This window comes from Trichosurus vulpecula, chromosome 1 (assembly GCF_011100635.1).
Source record: "Trichosurus vulpecula isolate mTriVul1 chromosome 1, mTriVul1.pri, whole genome shotgun sequence".
Taxonomy (NCBI): domain Eukaryota; kingdom Metazoa; phylum Chordata; class Mammalia; order Diprotodontia; family Phalangeridae; genus Trichosurus; species Trichosurus vulpecula.
In genome coordinates this window covers 259,666,948-259,686,444 of record NC_050573.1, presented here as the reverse complement: position 1 = coordinate 259,686,444, position 19,497 = coordinate 259,666,948, and the positions used below count along the sequence as shown (strand labels likewise).

Here is a 19,497-nt window from a genome sequence, read left to right as displayed (position 1 = left end):
GGTGAAAGGTGATTGAGGGCCTGACCAATGAGATGGTACCTGTGTGACTGGGGCAGCTAGGTATGCAGTGGATAGAGTACCTGGCCTGGAGTCAGGAAGACCTGGGTTCAAATCTGACTTCAGACACTAGCTGTATGACCCTGGGCAAGTCACTTAACTCTGCCTCCATTTCCTCATCTTTAAAATGAGCTGGAGAAGGAAATGGCAAACCACTCCAGTACCTCTGCCAAGAAATCCCCAAATGGGGTAAACTGAAATGACTAAACAACAACATCTGTGTGGGTGAAGAAAAGAATACAGATGGGAGAGATGTGGTGGTAGAAATGAGAAGATTTGGCAACTTATTGGACATGTGAGTAAGAGTGAGGAGCTGAGGATGACCCTGATGGCACTGACTTTACAGAAACAGGAAAATTTGGAAGAGGGTGGGGAAAGCACTGAAACTTTCCTACCTTGATCATTTTCTATCTTATTTGCTTTAACTAGTAAAGAGTCCATGTGAGCCTAGTCAACAAGTAGGAAGGGTCTTTGAAAATTTATACTTTTTCTACATCACAGCACAAAGACAGCCTCTTATTTCAAAGAGGACAACAGTCTTAGTTATCAGTCTCACATGACAGCCTAGGGTACCTAACAAGCTTAAAAGAAAAAAGGGGGCCATACGGTAAGTAAGGGGTAGTGAGGTGCCACAGTAGATAGAGCACAGTAGATAGAGACTCATCTTCCTGAGTTCAAATCTGGTCTCAGACACTTACTAGCTGGGTGACCCTGGGCAAGTCACTTAACCCTGTTTGCCTCAGGTTTTCATCTGTAAAATGAGCTGGAGAAGAAAATGGCAAACCACTGCAGTATCTTTGTCAAGAAAACCCCAAATGGGGTCAGACACAACTGAAAACGAGTGAACAACAACAAACAAGGGTAACTAAATCCTCCCTTGGTCTCTGAAGATGGTGGCCTGTGAGACACTTAGCTGCTCTTTGGAGTTGCATAGGGAAGATAATATTGGAGAACATATAAAATCTGAAATTAATGGCAACAGCTTTAACCCTCAAGGCCTTGTGCACATCAAGGGAAGCAGTATATTTAGTAATAGCCACAAATATTTGCAAGCAAGCTTGGTATTTCCACCATGTAGAGTTATATATGTAAAAGATCCATGTAATCCTCTGTCTATAGGCTTCTCCAGACTTAAGTTATGGTGATGTGGGTCATCAGAAATTCCTTTGGGCTAAAAGGGTCAGAGGCAGGCTGAGGTTAGACTCTCCCCCTTGTCATTTGCTTAAAGAATGAGCTATCTATTACTTCAGAATGTAGGGAATATAGCTCAAGTGGAAAGAAGACTTAATAATGCATTAAACTAAACCTTGCCAAAAATAACAAACCACTGGCACCATCTCAGTACCCAAAGGGCAGTTTCATCATACAGCAAAAAGTACTCCTTTTAGAATGTGAAGTTCATTTTTTCCCACCCATAATAAAGTCCCTCCAAAAGTCTCTGCCATTTGCCAACACTCATAGTGAATGATGTTAACCATCTTCGGGGTTTGGGGGATAAAGAGAATAGAATTTGGGTCAGTTTGGCAGTTGCTAAGTGCCTACTGTGTGCAAGATATTTCACTAAATCCTGGGGAAGGCATTGGACATATGACTTCATTAGTAGAAAGGACTCCTGGATGGAGAAATCTTTCTACCAATGTAGGTCAGCATCTTCTCTGCAACTTAGTCTTAGACAACCTCCAGAGAATTGAGACATGAAGTGATTTCCTTGGGTCACACAGCCAGTATATGTCTGAGGTAAGACACAAAATCCTAGGGAACACAGAGATGGAAAGTGACAGTGGCTACCTTCGAAGGGCCTACAGTCTAGTGGAGGTAGGGGATAAGATATATACACAAATAACTACAGTATAGGCCACATTGTGAAAAAAGCCAAATAGAGAGGCATAAGAGGTTGGGGGAGGAAAGGATCATTTCTAGTTGGGGGATGAGGAGGAGGTCAGAAAAAGCTTCATAAAGGAAGAGTACATGTTGAGATTCTTGGAGGGTACCAGGTAGATACAACAGAGAATTACTCTTTTGGCTTTTGAGAGTATATTGTGTGGGGCTCTTTTGTCTGGAGATATTATTTATATGATAGGCACCAGAATTATCAGCGTTAAAATTCAATTCAATAAACATTTATTAATTGCCTATTATGTGCCAGGCCCTGTGCTAAGTGCTAGGGATAGAAAAAGAGGCAAAAGACAGTCTCTGCCCTAAAGAAGCTTACAATCTAATGGGGGCAGAGACAACTTACAACAATATGTACAAAGCATTCTATAAGCAGGGTAAATAGGAAATTACTAAGGCAGGGAAGGCACGGGAATTGAGAGGTTGAAAAGAGTTTCTTGTAGGAGATAGGATTTTAGCCAGGACTTAAAAGAAACCAGGGAGGTCAGTAGTCAGAGTGGAGGAGGGACAACATTCCAGGCACGGGGGACAGCCAGAGAAATGCCCAGAGCCAAGAGAAGGAGGGTCTTTTTCATGGAACAGCTAGGTGGCCAGTATCCTTAGACTGAAGAGTACATGTTGGGGAGTAAGCTGTAAGAGGACTGGAAAGGCATAAGGAAGCTAGGTTATGAAGGGCTTTGAATGCCAAAAAGAGCATTTTGGTTTTGCTCCTGGAGGCAACAGGAAGTCCCTGGAGTTTACCGATTAGGAGATAACATGATCAGACCTGCATTTTAGGAATATCACTTTAGTGGCTGAACGAAGTATGGATTGGACTGGGGAGAGACTTGAGGCAGGCGGGCCCACCAGCAGGCTTTTGCAGTAATCAAAGTGTGAGGTGATGAGCGCCTACACCAGAGTGGTGGCATTGTTAGAGGAGAGAAGTGAGTAATTATTAGAGGAAGCATATTTATTACAATTCTATTTTGGTGGGCTCTGTGTTAGGTACTACATGAAACAGTTAAAAACAGATGCCTCTGGTCGTATTCCCTTTGTGATCTTTGGCAGCCCTAGCTAGCTGCTATACCTCTTAAAAATGAACACAAACCTTTACAAATATAATAGCACAAACCTATGTAGACACAACAAAAATATCTTTTTCACCATAATATAAATGGATAAGAAAAAGCATAAAAGCAAAATGAAGAACTTCACAATCAGAAAAATTAGATTTCATTGCTACAGTTCTCACTGATGTCCCTGTTCTGTGATCCTAAGAATTGAAAATATATTGAACTTAACCATTTCATGTGGGTATGCCCCATTGACTCAATTAGACTGTGAGTCCCTAGAAAGGCAGAACTATTGAGTAAAATTTCTTTTGTATCTCTCTAGTATCTTACCTAGTTTTATGCATGTAGCACATGATTTACAAGTATTTCTCCAATTAATTAATAGACCAAGATGAAGAACAAACACAGAAACACCTTGTACAATGTTGCACATATATTAAATGTTGAAGAAACATTTGTTGGGTGAATGAATGTTAAATAAAATGCAGGAATTCAGGGAAAGTGAGTACTTTTCTTTCTTTCTTTCTTTTTTTTTTTTTTTTTTGGAGAAGGGGACATCAAAAGAATCCAGTGCTTAAAAATTAAGAATGTATTACTTTAAAAAAAAAGATGGTACCGTTCTTTGGAGATGGTCATAGGAGCAAATAACATAACGTAATGTAGGTAAGCTCTTGTAATTAAGATCTGTATTAAATAGATGAATATGTCTTCTCTTAGTTTCCTGTCCTTTACTTAATTTTACTTTAACTTATCATTGTCTACAAATAATTTTCTATTACCATTGTTTTAATATACCCTGAGTGTCAACCCTCTTGTCCATTAACCTTCAGATCTTATGTTTGAAATCTTTGAAAATCTCCTATGAAAATTACCTGTCTTATTGGCTTAGTTATATCTATTAAACACAAAGCCAAATAGTCATAAATGAATCCAATCTTTGAAAAGAAAAAAGAAAAAGATAATGCTTCAGACAGAAATTCTGTTTCTCCAATAAAAAAACCCACTCTTCCCTTTTTTAAAATTTTTGTTTTTGGAGGGGAGAAGGCAGGGCAATTGGGGTTAAGTGACTTGCCCAAGGTCACACAGCTAGCAAGCGTATCAAGTGTCTGAGGCCAGATTTGAACTCAGGTCCTCCTGACTCCAGGGCTGGTGCTCTACTCACTGTGCCATGTAGCTGCCCCCACTCTTCCCTCTGGCCATCACTAGACCTTGATATGACCACCAGCAAAATCTTACATCGTAGCAAGGCAATTTTCTTAATTTTTTTTTTGGCGTTTCATTTAATTTCATTTTGTTTGAGAATGAGGATGTTTAATGCTTATATACATATAATGCTCATCTTCCACATGTGTAAGCAATAAAGTGGAAAATACTTGTGACCCTATGGTTGGCATTAGGAGGTACCTCTAATGAAATACCAGCACCAATACCAGCAATCTCAGGCTTAGAGTCTCATTTCTTTCGGGAAAGAGAAGATCCATTCTGCTCTATTCTCTCAATTCCAAAGATACACCAATGTGTTGTTCCCAGGGTTGTTCAGTCAGAATAGCAGGAAGAACTTGGTCTCATCATTACTGTTCTTTAGGTAAGTTTGTTTTAAAAGAAATATGGTGTACAATACCTAAGACCTTGTTGGCTCAAGCACAAATAGTAGTTATAATAAATGAATCATATTCCAAGCAAGGAGGAGGAGAAACAGGTGAAAGGGGACACCTTGCCAGCTGTGGAGGGGGAAGGAAGGTCACAGCACTGCCTTCCAAAATCAACAAATAGGACTGGGGTCCATTTTTTGTGCTAACGATGTTTAAACTCTAGCCCCACTTGATTCAAAATTAGTGCTTGTTATTTCTACTAATCTTAATACTTGTGGGTAACTTTCATTAAAAATATTTATTAATTTTTACCATACCTCCACAGGGAAGTAAAGGATTTAACAGACAAAACTGAGGCTTAGAGGTAAACCAAGACAATCAGTAATATAAAAAACTTTAACCCTTAGGAAGTCAAGATTAGTTGGCACACAAAGTAAATGATTCATAAGACAATACCGTTAAATGTATAAAATAATATTTTCCATTAAGATGGTTACCAACCTTGTACACTACAAATGGAGTTCACTTGAGTGGCAGAATCCAATTCATCAAGTATAACTGGGCTAGTCAGTTCAGAGGTGTCAGCACTAGCAGTCACATACAAAAAGGGCTTTTGAAGCAGGAGGACAGTTCGTTCGACACAAATAAGTTTACCTGCCAACAGAAACATCGAAGATTATTATAGCAATGAAGAAAAAGGTTAATTATTCATGCCAATGAAGACAATGCCCTTTGCCAATTACTTGGAGTCATAAGAGAAAGCTCAGTCATGTGTCAGGTTTATTCCAACAGATTGTCTTCAATGAAATGTGCATTGTGTTAGGCATAAGCCCCAAGGCCTCTCAACAAGTACATTATAATAGGTTGAAAAAAAAAAAAACCCAAACCATGCAAACACTGGATCCAAACACAATTCAGGCAGGATTTTAGCTTGATCCCTGGAAAAATAGGCTGACTGATGCAAGCTTACACATTTACAGTTTCTTAAACTCTACTTGTTTTCAACAGTGTTCTCTGAGAAATAGGTAGTCAGGCAGTTTGGATCTCCATAACAAGGTGTTCAAAAGTGGCCCACCTATAAGTACCTAACTGGCATCTGTCACACATCTTGGATGAAGACTAAAGGAGGGTGTGTTGCTTCTTCCAAGGCCACTGGCTGTTTCTTCCAGCAGGCATAACGAAGTAGTCCCTGAGACTGTGTAACAGGCTTCTCCTCAGCCTGCTCAGAGTGTGAACCCTTGGTGGCACTAAGAACTTCCAAGGGCTAAATTACGAACTCATTTTAGCAATGGCAGTAGGAGCAGAATGCAAAATGAGTCACAGCTCCTGATAGCAATCCAAAACTAAAGTGGACAACATACAAAAAAAAAAAGTCAGGTCAGGGCCTTGCTAGTTTGTTTTAGGCCCTGAACAAGTAAATGTTCATGCCTAACAAGGGCAGGGAATATATGCTCAGAGAAGTAGTGCCCACTCATTCTAGGTTAACCATTCCATAAATCATCATCATCTCAAAGAGCTCATAGAGAATGGCTATTAGGACAACAGTCTCCAATATCTTAGACAAGAGACTTAACATGTCTATATCTTGGACCTGGAAATTTCTGGAAGGCATATAGTATCACTTCTTGACTGTACTCCACCCATCTCTGAGCCCAAACCATTAACACTACCATTTTCTTGTAGGACATCTTTGAAGAAGAGGGTATGTGCTGTTGCATCTGTGAGGGCTTCCATGACTTCAAGGTTGATTACACATGATGATGTCACACACACTGGCACAGTCTTTGGGAGGCCAGCAGTTTCCAACTGCAGCGTGGCATCGGTCACTATCAGCCAAATTTCTCTTTGGTCCATAGGAAGATTACTCTTTAGCTATGAATTCAAAATAGAGCAAAACCTTTTTAGCTTAAAAGCCATGTTTGTATCCAGGACAAAAATACAGTGATATAAGATTACTACTATTACTACTATCAGAAATAGGAGAATCTCATTTTACCAAAAATTTTTAAAACATCTAGTTCTTTGATAGGAGGCTACAAATAACTAACTGGCATCTGCCACACTGGGTACCAAAGACCCAAGGGAGGGTGATGATACCTTATCAGATCATGGCTGAAAGTCCATATTAATACTGATTTGCTGATACAGATCAGATGAATTCTCTACACTGAGAAAACTGTTATTATAACAGCCTTTTTTCCATTATTCTCAATATGCCAAACCTTTAACAAACTCTTAAACAACTAAAATAATGGCTATATAATCTTGTCCATTTAACTTCTTTGGGCCTCAGTTTTCTTATATTTCAAATAAGGCAGTGGCTTAGTTAGTGGTGGGGAACCTGTGGCTCTGAAGCCACACGTGGCCCTCTTGGCCATAAGTGCGGCCCTTTGACTAAATCCAAATTTCAGAGAACAAATCCCCTTAATAAAAGAATTTGTTCTGTAAAACTTAGACTCAGTCAAAAGGTCACACCTGAGGACTTAGAAGGCCACATGTGGCCTTGAGGATGCAGGTTCCCCACACCGGTAGATGATTTTTAAGGTTCCTAGTTCATGATTCTCATACTTGTATTTGAATGCCTGTCTAAAGAAGAAAGGATAAATGTAGGCTTAACACTATGATCCCTATGCCAAGGTCATTACTTCGGAACAAGTATCCATTTATTCAATAGATATTTTATTAAGTGCCTTCTATGGGCTAGCCCTGTGCTAGGTTCTGGGAGTGCCAAAAGAAAAAAACCCCAGCTAGTCCCTGACCTCAAACAACTTACATTCTCTTTGGTTGAGGGTGAGAAGGAGCCATTTCCATTGCACAAATTGAAAAACCAAGACTCAATTGAATTAAATGACTTGTAGATCACCAGAAGAGGAAGACATAGGACTCAGACCTTCTGCTTCTTTCATCACCTCATTTCCTGGTCCCCTCTCTAAACTACCTAACTTAAGTGGTTATCAGTTAATCAACAAGCCTGGCCATCTCCTAATCGGACCCACCAAGGACCATTCCTTAGTACCAACAAACATGCCCTGGAGGTTTTAACCCTCTCATCTCTGAAACATCTGCCCTGAGGCCCTGACACCTAATCCTTGCCTCCCTCCATCCCTTCAGGCTCACTTCCTGTGGAATACTTTCTGGCCATCTGCTTGATAGCATCACCAGCAGGCTTGCAGCCTGACTGGTTAAATACCCATACCCAAAGAGCAGTCAATAACAACTTGGAAGAGGGACCTATTCCTGGCCTTTTGCTGTTTAATATCTTTATCAATAACTTGATAACGGCAGAGATGGCATGTTCTTTAAAATTTGCAGATGGTACAAACTAAGGGGGATGAGCAACACACAGAACAATTGGATGGCGGAAGATTTTAACAGGCCAGAACACTGGGTCAAATGAGCAAGGTGAAATTGAATAGGGATATATTTAATGTTTTACACTTAAAGAAAAGTAAAGTTCACAAAAATCAGAAGTGGGGGAGGCGTGTCTGTACAGCATTTAGTCTAAAAAACATCTGGGGCTTTGAGTAGGACACAAGCGTGATAAGATTCAACACTGTGATACTGTATTATCAATCCGGCTAGCAGCTTCTGTGGGGGCGTAAGATCCCCCCACAGCCAGCACCCAGGAGGCTGCCAGCACGCCAGGAAAGCACAGGTTCTTTTTATCTGCTTAAACAAGGAAAGCATGGTGAAGGGGTTGACCAGCTTACTTTAATCCAGCATTCAGTCAGCATTCAGTTAGTTCAGGGGAGGCATACAGACAAGCATCAGGGGACAGACCAAATACAGATTCATTCACTTACTTCAGGGGAAAAAGCCAGCACCCTGAGGTTCAGGACATTCATTTAGTTCAGGGGAAACAAACCAGCACCCCGAACTTCAAAACAAAATACAAACAAATTACAAATGTCAACAGACAGACCCAACACAATTCATAGTTACCAACATCTGGGCTCAGCCCGAGAGCAAGGGCTGGCCCAGTCATGCTTGCCCCTGCTCCCGCGACAACCGGAAAAGGAAAAGAGGGCTCTTCCAGCTGTCCTCTCCCCTCTTATAGAGTTCTTGACATCATCAAGCGCCGCCTGAATGACCAGGGCCGACTGGTTCTTGAGTTGGCTCCTCCCCCTAGCGTAGACTAGGTTAACACCCAATAGGGCATGGCTCTGGAGTTAACACCTCCCCTCAGCCAGCCCCATGACTCATCACACAGGAAGTTCTTTGCTTCCTGGCATGGTCTCTGGTCTCTGGGCTTCCTGTTCCGGAAGAGGAGTAGCAGACCCAGCAAGGCCCAATGAGGTAAACTGAGCCACCCAAAGAAAACAAAGGCCATTCTGGTTACAGATACCATATCCAAGAAAGTTGATACAACCTTAGCCTGCATTAAGAGAGAGAAGGACTAGGGAAATTCAGTTCTGGATGGAATATTTTGGGAAAGACGCTGATAATCTGGGGAGCATCCAGAGAAGAGCAATTAAGATGGTGAAAGGCCCTGAGATCACATTATATGGACTCACTAATTGAGAATATTTATCTTGGAGAGTTGGGGGTGGGGCATACTAGCTATCTTCAAGTATTTGAAAGGTTATCTTAAAGAAAAGGCTTCTGCTTGAAACCACAAGGATCCAGGGACCAAAGGGTGAAAGGTGCATAAAAGGCAATTTTAAGACTGGTACATGTAAAATTTCTCTAACAATTAGAACTATCGAAAGCTGGAATGGGTTCCCCCTCACTAGAAGTTACAAAGTACGTAATAGTTAGGAATGCTTTACCAGGGATTTTTGTTCATTCAATTCAGGGATGGATTAGATGGTTTATGAGGTTCCTTTTCATGCTGAAATTCTTTAGCAAGAGGACTACAGCCAGAACAATCCCAAGTGATTGGGAGGAGGATGAAGAGTCAGTAGAGGATACCGAGGAGTGGTCAAAGGTAGCTGAACTGGGATGGTATGAGGTCTTAGAAGCTAAACAAGAGAGAGCATCTATAAATTCAGGGTGGACAATGGATTAGACGAGGCAGAGTTTCTATATCTTCATTCATCTTTTTCCTCCTTTTCTCTGAGAAAGAAGTGCATTTCTCCTTCCTAAGGTTGACACCTCTCTTTGGGTCAACACCTTTCCCTTGCTTCTTCTTCAGAAGCCTCTCCCATCTTTCTTTTTCAGCTTCAGTTTCTGTCTACTGGTTCCTTCCCTGCTGTCTATAAACATGCTCTGCTCTACCTCATCCTTAAAAAAATTTGCCCTTGACCCTGCATCTCCTCATCCTTTATCCTTCTTCCCTTTCACTGCCAAACTCCTACAAAGAATTGTGTTTGCTGCTTCTAATTTCTTATTATCCATTCTCTTTGTTACTCCTTTCATTCTGGTTTCCAGTCTCATCCACTATTGATAGAAACTGCTTTCTCCATGGTTATCAATGATTGCTTTATAGTGAATATTAATAATGTTAATGGTCTTTTCTCAGTCATCCTCCTCCTTGATGATTCTGAAGCTTTTGACACTCAGCCTCAATAATCTCTTCTTCCTCTACCAGTTTCCATGACATTTTTCTTTTTTGGTTCTCCATTTTACAAGTATGACTACTTCTGCTCAGTCTCCTTTGCTGGATTTCCCATTTTCAAAAAGGGTCTGTCCTGTGCCCTATCCTCTTCCCACTGTGCATTCTTTTCCTGGTGTAGATGATGGCATCTACTCCTGTGGGTTCAAGCATCTTATCCACACAGAGGAGTACTGAATTTCTCTTTCTCTCTCCAGCCCTAATCTCTCTTCTGAACGCCAGTGCCTCATTGTCCACTACATGCTGGACACCTCTACTTGGATGCTGCGTAGGCATCTCAAAATCAGCATTCCAATATAAAACTTAATATTCCTACTATACCTGACTCTCCTTCAAATCTCCTAGCCACAAAACTTTAGCACAGTGCCTGGTAGTCATTAGGTACTTAATAAATATTTATTGATTGAGTTATCCCTGAATATTCTCCCTTCCACGTCCCACAAATTCAATCTGTTGTAAGGTTTTGTCATTTCTGCCTCCCGATAACTTTCATATCTGTTCCTTCTTTCCGTTCACATGTCTACTACTTTAATTTAGGTACTCATCCCCTCCAACTTGGACTATACTATAAGAGCCTATTAGCTGTTGTTCCTGCTTCTAGTCTCTCTCTCTCCAATCAGGCAATTAGCACTCATTAAGCACTTATTCCATTCCAGGCACTAAACTAGGCACAGGGGATACAGAGGCAAAAAGACAGTCTCTCCCCTTGAGGACTTAATATTCTACTAAGGAGGAACAAAATGTTTTACAGATGATAAGATAAAGATGTATATAAAATATGCAGTGATTGGTGGGGACTCTTAACAACTGGGGTAGCAGAAAAGGCCTGACAACACACCCAATTAGCATCATAACATGAAACAGTACCTTATCAATAAAGTATAAGAAATTATTCTTAAAAATGGGTGAATGGCCTTCATCCAATGGGCAAACACTGAATGACTCTTATGGACCCAGCTCATGCTTCCAATATCCTTGAGAATGTTTTTACTCCTGTTCTGAATGAGCAGTATGGTTTAGCCACAAAGAGAGTGGGACAGTCTGGATTTAGACCCAGAAGCTGAATTATGAAAGCCAGCACAATTGAGGTCCTAGGGGCTATGGTTGTAGCCTTTACAAAGTAACCACTGTTGGGCTCTTCTTCCATGTTGTTTCTCTTCTGTTGACTTCTTCTTTTCTGTAATTAGTACCTTCTCATAATATGAACGGGATGTTGTTTAGATCCACTTCTTGGCGGAAGCTGAGAATTGAAGGGAGCTAAGGGTTCTTAGAGGCAGCTTTCTAGGCATGGTGGAACAGTGGATAGAATGCCAGATCTGAAGTCAGGAAGACTCATCTCCCTGAGTTCAAATCCAGCCTCAGGGACTTCCTAGCTGTGTGAACCTGGGCAAGTCACTTCATCCTGTTTGCCTCTGTCTCCTCATCTGTAAAATGAGCTGGAGAAGGAAATGACCAACTACTCCAGTACCTTTGCCAAGGAAACCCCAAATGAAGAATCAGACATGACTGAAAACAACTGAACAACAAAAGGCATGGGAGACACACTGTAATGCTGTATACAGGGAACAGCAAGGAGGGTGGTGTATAGGGGGTGAATAATGTTGAATCAGTTTGGAGAGATAGGTTGGAGCCAGATTTTAAAGCATTTCATAGGACAAATAGAGAAATTAATATTTTATCCTAAAGGGAACTGGGAAGCTACCGGTACCTCTTAATCAGATCTCCAAGAGGTTGCATTTTAGCAACATCAATGTGGTAGCATGAAGAAGATGGATAGGAGAGGGGTGAGCCTGGAGGCAAGGCAAACTAATTAAGAGACATAGAACTGGAAACAGAGAAGATGCGCATAGATTGGGGAATGGCTAAACCTGTGGCATGTGAATGAAATAGGATATTACTATGCTGCAAGAAACAATGTATGTGATAAATATAGAGAAGCACGGAAAGATTTACATTAACTGATGCAGGGTGAAGTAAGTGGAGCAAAGAAAATAATATACACAGCAACTATAACAATGTAAATGTTAAGAACAATCACATGTCAAAAAATTAAAATTGAATATAGCAAAATTATAAAGATCAAGCAGGTCTCAAATGAAAAAATAGGAGAGGATACCCCCAACCCACCCTTTTGTGGAGGTAGGAGGTCCACAAGTGTTATACTTTGTGGATGTTTTTGGACCTTTTCAATTCATTAATCAGTTTCCTTCTCTAAAAAATACTATTTGTTATATGAGATGGCTTCGTAGGGAAGGGAAGAGGGACTTATACTTGGGATAATTATGATAATATAAGAAACAGAAGACACCAATAAAAACTTTTATTTTTTTTTTAAAGAAGCTATTGCAAAAGGCTGCGTGAGAGGTGATAAGGCCTGGAAAAGGCGGTTGTGGTATAAGCAGAAACAAGATAGATGGGAGAGATGTTAAGGAAGGGAACTTGACAAGACTTGGCAACTGACTGGATGTGGGAAGTGAATGAGGATGAAGAGTTGAGGATAACTCCTGTGAACTGGAAGAATGGTAGACTATTTGATAGAAACAGGGAAGTTAGGAAGAACAAGGGGTTTATAGGGAAAGATAATAAATTTGGTTTTGGACATTCTAAGTTTGAGACGCATGTGGGACATCCTGGGAAATGTCCAGGAGGCAGTTAGAGATGAGAAATTGGAGCTCTGGAGAGATAAGAGGACTTGATTTGGGAGTCATTGGCATAGAGATGACTCCCAGTTGAGAATCCACAAATCTGCTAAACTAGTTTTCCTAAGGTATATAGATATCTGATCATTTCAATCCTGCTCGAGAATTGTCAGTGGCTTCCCATTGTCTTTAGGATAAAATAGAAATTCCTCAGCCTGGCATTTAAGACCCTTTGTAGTCTGGATCCTACTGACCTTTTCACCCTAATTTTTATACTATTTCCCTTCATGAACCATGCATTCCAAGCAGACAGGACTCCCAGATATTCACAGAACTTGACACCCTAGACTTTGCCCCTGGGTGTTTCTATAGGCCATCTCCCCTACCTGGAATTCACTTCCTCCTCATCTCCACCCCAGGAATTCTAATCTTCCTTCAGCTCAGTGTTACTTCTCCTGTGGAGCCTGCTCCATTTGTGTCTCTGCTTTACTTGCTCCTTTACCCCGACCTACCACAGAATGTAAAATCTGTCAGAGTAGGGGCTAAGTTTTTGTCTTTATGAGCCCAAGCTTCTAGCATAAAGTTTTATAAGGAAAAAGCCCTTAAGTTTCTGTTGAACTGAATTGAATCAAAGAGTATAGGACTGAACAAGGGCCACTGGATTTGGGGATTTGGAGGTGACCTTTGAGAAAGCAGTTTTAGTCTAGGAGTGGTGGGGAATAGTAACCAGCCTGCAACGAGTTAAGGAAAGTGAAGTAGTAGATAGAACATTTATTAAGTGGTTACTAGGTACCATACCCTGTCTTAAAGTAGTAGGGCTACAAATGTAAGCAAGCTAGATGGTCTCTGACCTCAAAAAGCTTACATCCTATGTGGGAAGACAAAACATAAAGGGGTGTTGAAAATTGGGGTTTCAAGGGGATGCTTGGTGGCCTGGTGTGGAGAAGGCAGGAAAGGAGTATGGAGGTCTATTTCCAGGCAAGACAAGGTGAGGGCTTACCTATCAGAGACCCATGTCCTGGGTCGAGTCCAAGGTTCCACTGGGTTAGGGAAGATGATTGGAGCAAACACGGCAAACATGGAGACCAATGGAAGTAGAGTCATTTGGTGTAGATAGATTTTGCAAGAAGTACAGTAAGAAAAGGGAGAAGAGATATAGGAGGGTAGCTGGATGGGATAGGGTTGGGGCTTTTTTGTTGTTCTTTGTTTTGCTTTAATAACTGGAAAATCCTGAGACCTCCAATTATAGAGCTCTCCAAGGAAAGGCTCGATGACCATTAATTGAGGACGCCGTAGAGGGTTCTCAGTCACGTACTAGTTGGGGTGGATGGCCTGTGGGGTTCCTTCCAACTATGGAATTATGTGATTTTTAGCACGTTTGCAGGCAGGTGAGAAGAAACCAGTGCGGAGAGATTGAAGATGAATGATAGAGAATAGATAATTTCAGAAGCAAGGCCCTAAGGGCAATAGGAAGAGATAGGACCAAGGATACAGGCTGAAGGATAGGCCTTAGCAAGGTATAGAAATAACTTTCTATGTTTGAGACTGAATAGACTAGAAAAGGGGAGATAATGCCAAGAAATTTCAGAAGTAGAAAAGGGGAATCGATGATTAATCCATTTTCTAGAGGGCTGAAGAAAATTCCAACTCTCCTTAGGAGTTTTGAGGACCCAGTCATTTTTTGAGCAGACACTATTATTTCTGATTGTTTCTTTGTCTCCTTTACTTTTTCCTCTTCTTATCTTCTAACTAAGGCTCATCTCTGGTCACAAGAAAAAAAGATAAAATGTCTTCTGTGTAAAATGACACATATATTACAATAAAAATTAAACAAACTAGAATAGTAAGAGGATGGGGGCAATGTAGTAAGGCCATTTTTTGGTGTTGTTAAATAATTAGAAAGGCATTTAAAAAAATTTTACACTTAAGTGTTGAAAATGTTTATAAGATAAGTTCTTTCATTTTACTCTTACTAATTAGAGTGAAATGAATATAAAGCAGACTTTTCTTTAATGTGTTGGGATCTTGAGGCACATGGTTTAATCATACCCAAAGTACATTATCACTGTAGCTGCTTATTTAAATACATACCTAATTCTAGTTCCTTCCATAGAATCAGAGTTGGATTTGACCTTAAAGGTTTTTTAGTTTATATCTTTCTTGAAGAAGTAAGGTGAAGGGAAACTTTTTTTTTTTTTCTAATTGAGGTTTCTGGTTAGGTGGGTTTTGGTTAATTGGGGTTGTAATCAAAATATTCTCAACTCTTATTTACTCACACCCATTGGGAGCCATAACCTACTGCTAGGCTACACCACCCTGCCATCAAGTTGCTGGGCTGTGGCCCCATTTTTCTTGGCAAGAAAACTTAGGAGAGAAGTTAGAGGCAGAGACCTCTGATGTAGCTCCCTGGACTGCCTTTCATCCAGCTGACCAGACTATATTTCATTTTGTTACCTTCACCAACTCTTCCCTCCATGGGAAAAGATAATCCGAAGGTGACCTCAGGGCCAACAAGTGACATGTACCTTCTTTACTCTGTTAGCTTTAGCTGGAGCCCAAGGGGATGGAGTGGGAGGACAAAAACAAACCTGGTGTAGGAGGGCAGGCATAAATACTGGTCATGCTATTATTGCCACATGCCCTTTTAGCATATAGCATCTTACCTATATTGCTAATGGCAAATTCAGAATGAATAATTGCATAGTCATTGCCATTTGACCTAGAACACTTTTTAGAATAACTTGAATGTATTTGATGCCAAATATATCTCTTCAAAACATACAGCATATTTTAAAATTAGCATTGTAATGGGGACAGAGATGGAAAAAAAACCAACCTAAACTCCTTTGTAAATAATGGTTTCAGCCTCCTTTGCTATCAAACATTTCATCACAATGAGAAGGCAAAACAGAAGAATTGGGCTAGGACATGATTAGGGAGGGGATAGTGGAGGCAGCTAGGTAGGCCTGGAGTCAGGTAGAACTGAGTTCAAATCTGGCCTCAGACACTCACTAGTTGTGTGACCCTGAGCAAGTCACTTAACATCTATTTGACTTAATCCACTGGGGAAGGAAATGGCGAATGACTCCAGTATCTTTGCCAAGAAAACCCCATATAGGGTCACAAAGAATCAGACATGACTAAATGACTGAAAAACAATAGTCCTATTGAACTTACTCCTGCAATCACAAATGGAATATTGTATTTAGTTCTAGATGTCACATTTTAAGAACATGAAGAACACCTGAAGAGTTTGCAGAAGAAAGGAACCAAGAAGATGATGATGATAATAGTTACCACTTATACAGCACTTTAAAAGGCACGTTTAGGGGTTTACAAAACACTTTACATGTTTTCTCATTTGATCCTCAAAACAACCCTGTGAGGTAGGTGCTTTTATTATCTCCATGTTACAGATGAGGAAATAGTGGCCAAGAGGTTAAGTGATTTTCTAGCTTTTTAAAAAAAAAAATTTAATTAATTTTTAGTTTTCAACATTCACTTCCACAAGATTTTAAGTTCTAAATTTTTTCCCTTCCCTCCCCAACCCCCTCTCCAAGATGGCATGCATTCTGATACAGACTATACGTATATGTATATATACATATATATTCATATTAATCATATTTTCACCTTAGTCATGTTGCAAAAAAGAATTAGAACCAACGGGAGAAACCACAAGAAAAAAGAAACAAACAAAAAAAGAGAGTAAATAGTATGCTTCGATCTGCATTTTTCTGGATATGGGTGGCATTTTCCATCATGAGTCGCTTAAATGACTTTCACACTGCCACACAGTTGGGTCATAATAAAGAGTCGGAGCAGTAGTAGAATTCAGTAGAGGGCCTGTAGTTCATGCCATATGGGAAGTAGCTGAAAAAACTAGAGGAGACCTAGGTGGGATATGCTAGGTATCTTCAAGAATTTGGATGCTGAGCATGAAGAAAAGACAGGCTCTGCTTGGCTCTAGAAAGCAAAGTAGAGATAATGGGGAGAAGTTACAGCTGCAAATTTAGAACTGACATAAGGAACACTTCCTAAAATTAGAGCTATCCCAAAGTGGAGCAGGCTACTCTGGAAGATAACAGGGTCCAGCTCATTGGAGGTCTTTAAGTCAAAGGCTTCATGACAAATTCAGGTATGGATTGGACTAGATGGCCTCTGAGTTACCTTCTAACTCTGACATTCTGTGATCTTGTTAATTGGATACATTAAGTTTTTAATGTTAATGTGCATTTTTCTCAAGAGTAAAATGTCATACATAATTTTAAAAGGGGATATTTTCCTTTTTGGTGAACAAATAACATGAAGAAATATCACAATGATTCATTTGCTTGAGAAGAATTATATGATTCATAAAATTATGCTGACAGAAATAAATGTACCTATCTCTAGATAATGTAAGTCCTCTGCCAATTCAGAAAGGGAAGAAAAGAAAAATGCTCCAGAAAATAATAACAGTGTCATTTACAGGACATCTTTCACATTTGAATGAGCTAGGAATTTAAAAATATTCTTACAATTACAAATAGAGCATTTTGTTCTACTAGGAAAAGAACGTTGAATCTTCAGTTGTTATCATTGATATTTTGACTTTAGACATTTTTTAAACTGCAAATGAATATAAAGTTCTTTGTAAACATGATTTTTAAAAATATTTTATTTTTATCCCCAATTACATCTAAAACAATTTTTAACATTCATTCTAAATGTAATAAACAAATACATAAACACAAGCTAGAAAAATCTATTAACAATTAATTATCAGATAATTACTAAGTATTACTAAGTCCCTGAGAAGGACCTGGCACTATTTTGGGAGCTCTGAAGAACACAAAGAAGTAGCTATCATTAAGACATCTTAAACTCAATGTGTCTAAAAACTGAACTCACTGCCTTTACCCCCTCTCTTCTTTTCAACTTCCTTATTTCTGCTGAAGGAACCATCATCCTTCTACTATTTCAGGGTTCGTAATCTTGGTATTAGGCTGGACTCCTCATTGAATTGTACCACGCACATTCAACTGCTTGCCAAATTTTGCCATTTTTACTCTCACAATATTCTTTGAATCTCACCCCTCTTTCCACTCACACAGCTATCACTTTAGTTTAAGGCCTCATTTGAATTCATCAAGGGGAGCTAGGTGCTGCCATTTTGGTCTCTATAATTTTGAGAATAAAGGTCATTTTCCTTGGTGTAAAGGAAAAAAAAAACACAAGATAAGAATGAATCAGCTCTGCCTTCTCTCTGTTGTCAATTATCACTCTCCCATCCACCCCAATTATCACTCCTAAACATTCTCTAACCTAATCCTCTTCTTTTTTCTAACATAGTTCTATTGACACCCTTCACCTTTTAGTTATTTTTGGTGGTCCTACTCATTTTGATCTTTAGTATTCCTAACTATGCTTGGCTTTTCTCTCCTTTAGCTTGATTTTTACTTAAACCCAAAGGTTCCCATCATTTCTACCCCTCATTACTAGTTAGTAACTAATCCTTTTAGTAAGAATCAGACTCAGGACAGAATTCCTCCAAGTTGCTTTCTCTACCTTTTGGTAAGTGAAATATTAAGGTAAATTGAAAGGTTGCAACCCTGGTGGAATACTAATGAGTTGTAAGGATGAAAGAGATGGTTTCAGAGATACTTGAGAAGACTTGTTCAAACTAAGCACAGAATGAATTGAGTGACAATAAGAGAAAATTTATATCACAACAACATTGTAAAGACAATTAACTTCAAAGGACTTAAAAACTCTGAAAGATCCAATGACTGTCTATGATTCCAGAGAACCAATGATGAAGTACTCTACTCACTCCTGACAGAGAGGGGACAGACTCAAGATAAAGAATCAGAAGCACACTCTGGACATAGCTGATGTGGGAATCTATTTTCCTTGACTTGTTAAAGTATTTTGTCTTTCTTTTTGCACCAATGATGGTGGGGGAGGACAATGAGGTAGAGAAAACAATTGCTTGTTAATTGAAAATTTTTAAATTATTTGATGGTAGTTTTGCAAATATGATCAAGAGACTTAAAACTGAAAGGGGAAGGGAAGCTTCAGCTGAACACCCTCTATTCTATTTAGACCTTAATAGACTAGACTAATGTAACATGTCTAATAAGATGGTATTTAATGAGGATAAACTTAAAATATTAATACTTGGAGTCAGAAAGTCAATTACATAAGGACAGGATAGGAAGTCATAGTAAGACTGCAGTTCATCTAAAAAATCTTTGGGTCTTTAAGTAGATTGTAAACTCAATATCAATCGACAATGTAACATATTAGACTGAATTCACTCTTAGACTGCTCTGAGAGAAGCATGTTCTTTGTTATGGTGAGACCACACTTGGAGTGCATATTATGTCTGATTTTACATGTCATATTTTGGGATGGACATTCCAGCCACACATTGTCTTCAGTGGAAGGTGACTAGGATGGTCCATTAATCAATTTCTTAACTAAATATTCTCTTTCAGCTTATAGGACTGTTTTAGGTGACATTTTTGATGGTGTTGATCATTAAAATCCATCTATTTTTACAGTGAATATTTGTATTTCTGAAAGAAAGGTAAATTTCTGAGTAGAGCACTGGCCCTGGAGTCAGGAGGACCTGAGTTCAAATGTGACCTCAGACACTTGACACATGTACTAGCTGTGTGACCTTGGGCAAGTTACTTAACCCCAATTGCCCTACCTTCCCCCCT

At 39.6% G+C, this 19,497-nt stretch overlaps 1 protein-coding gene across 1 annotated transcript in view; it reads right to left on the bottom strand.

Moving 5' to 3' along the window:
* SPIDR (scaffold protein involved in DNA repair) overlaps window positions 1–19,497 on the bottom strand; it is a 573,123-nt gene that overhangs the window by 38,341 nt on the left and 515,285 nt on the right. Inside the window, exons 15-16 of the mRNA XM_036758339.1 lie at window positions 6,265–6,466; window positions 5,096–5,248 (exon numbers count right to left, since the gene is read on the bottom strand). Coding sequence (XP_036614234.1) covers window positions 5,096–5,248; window positions 6,265–6,466 — 355 coding nt within the window. The remainder of the gene's footprint in view (window positions 1–5,095; window positions 5,249–6,264; window positions 6,467–19,497) is intronic.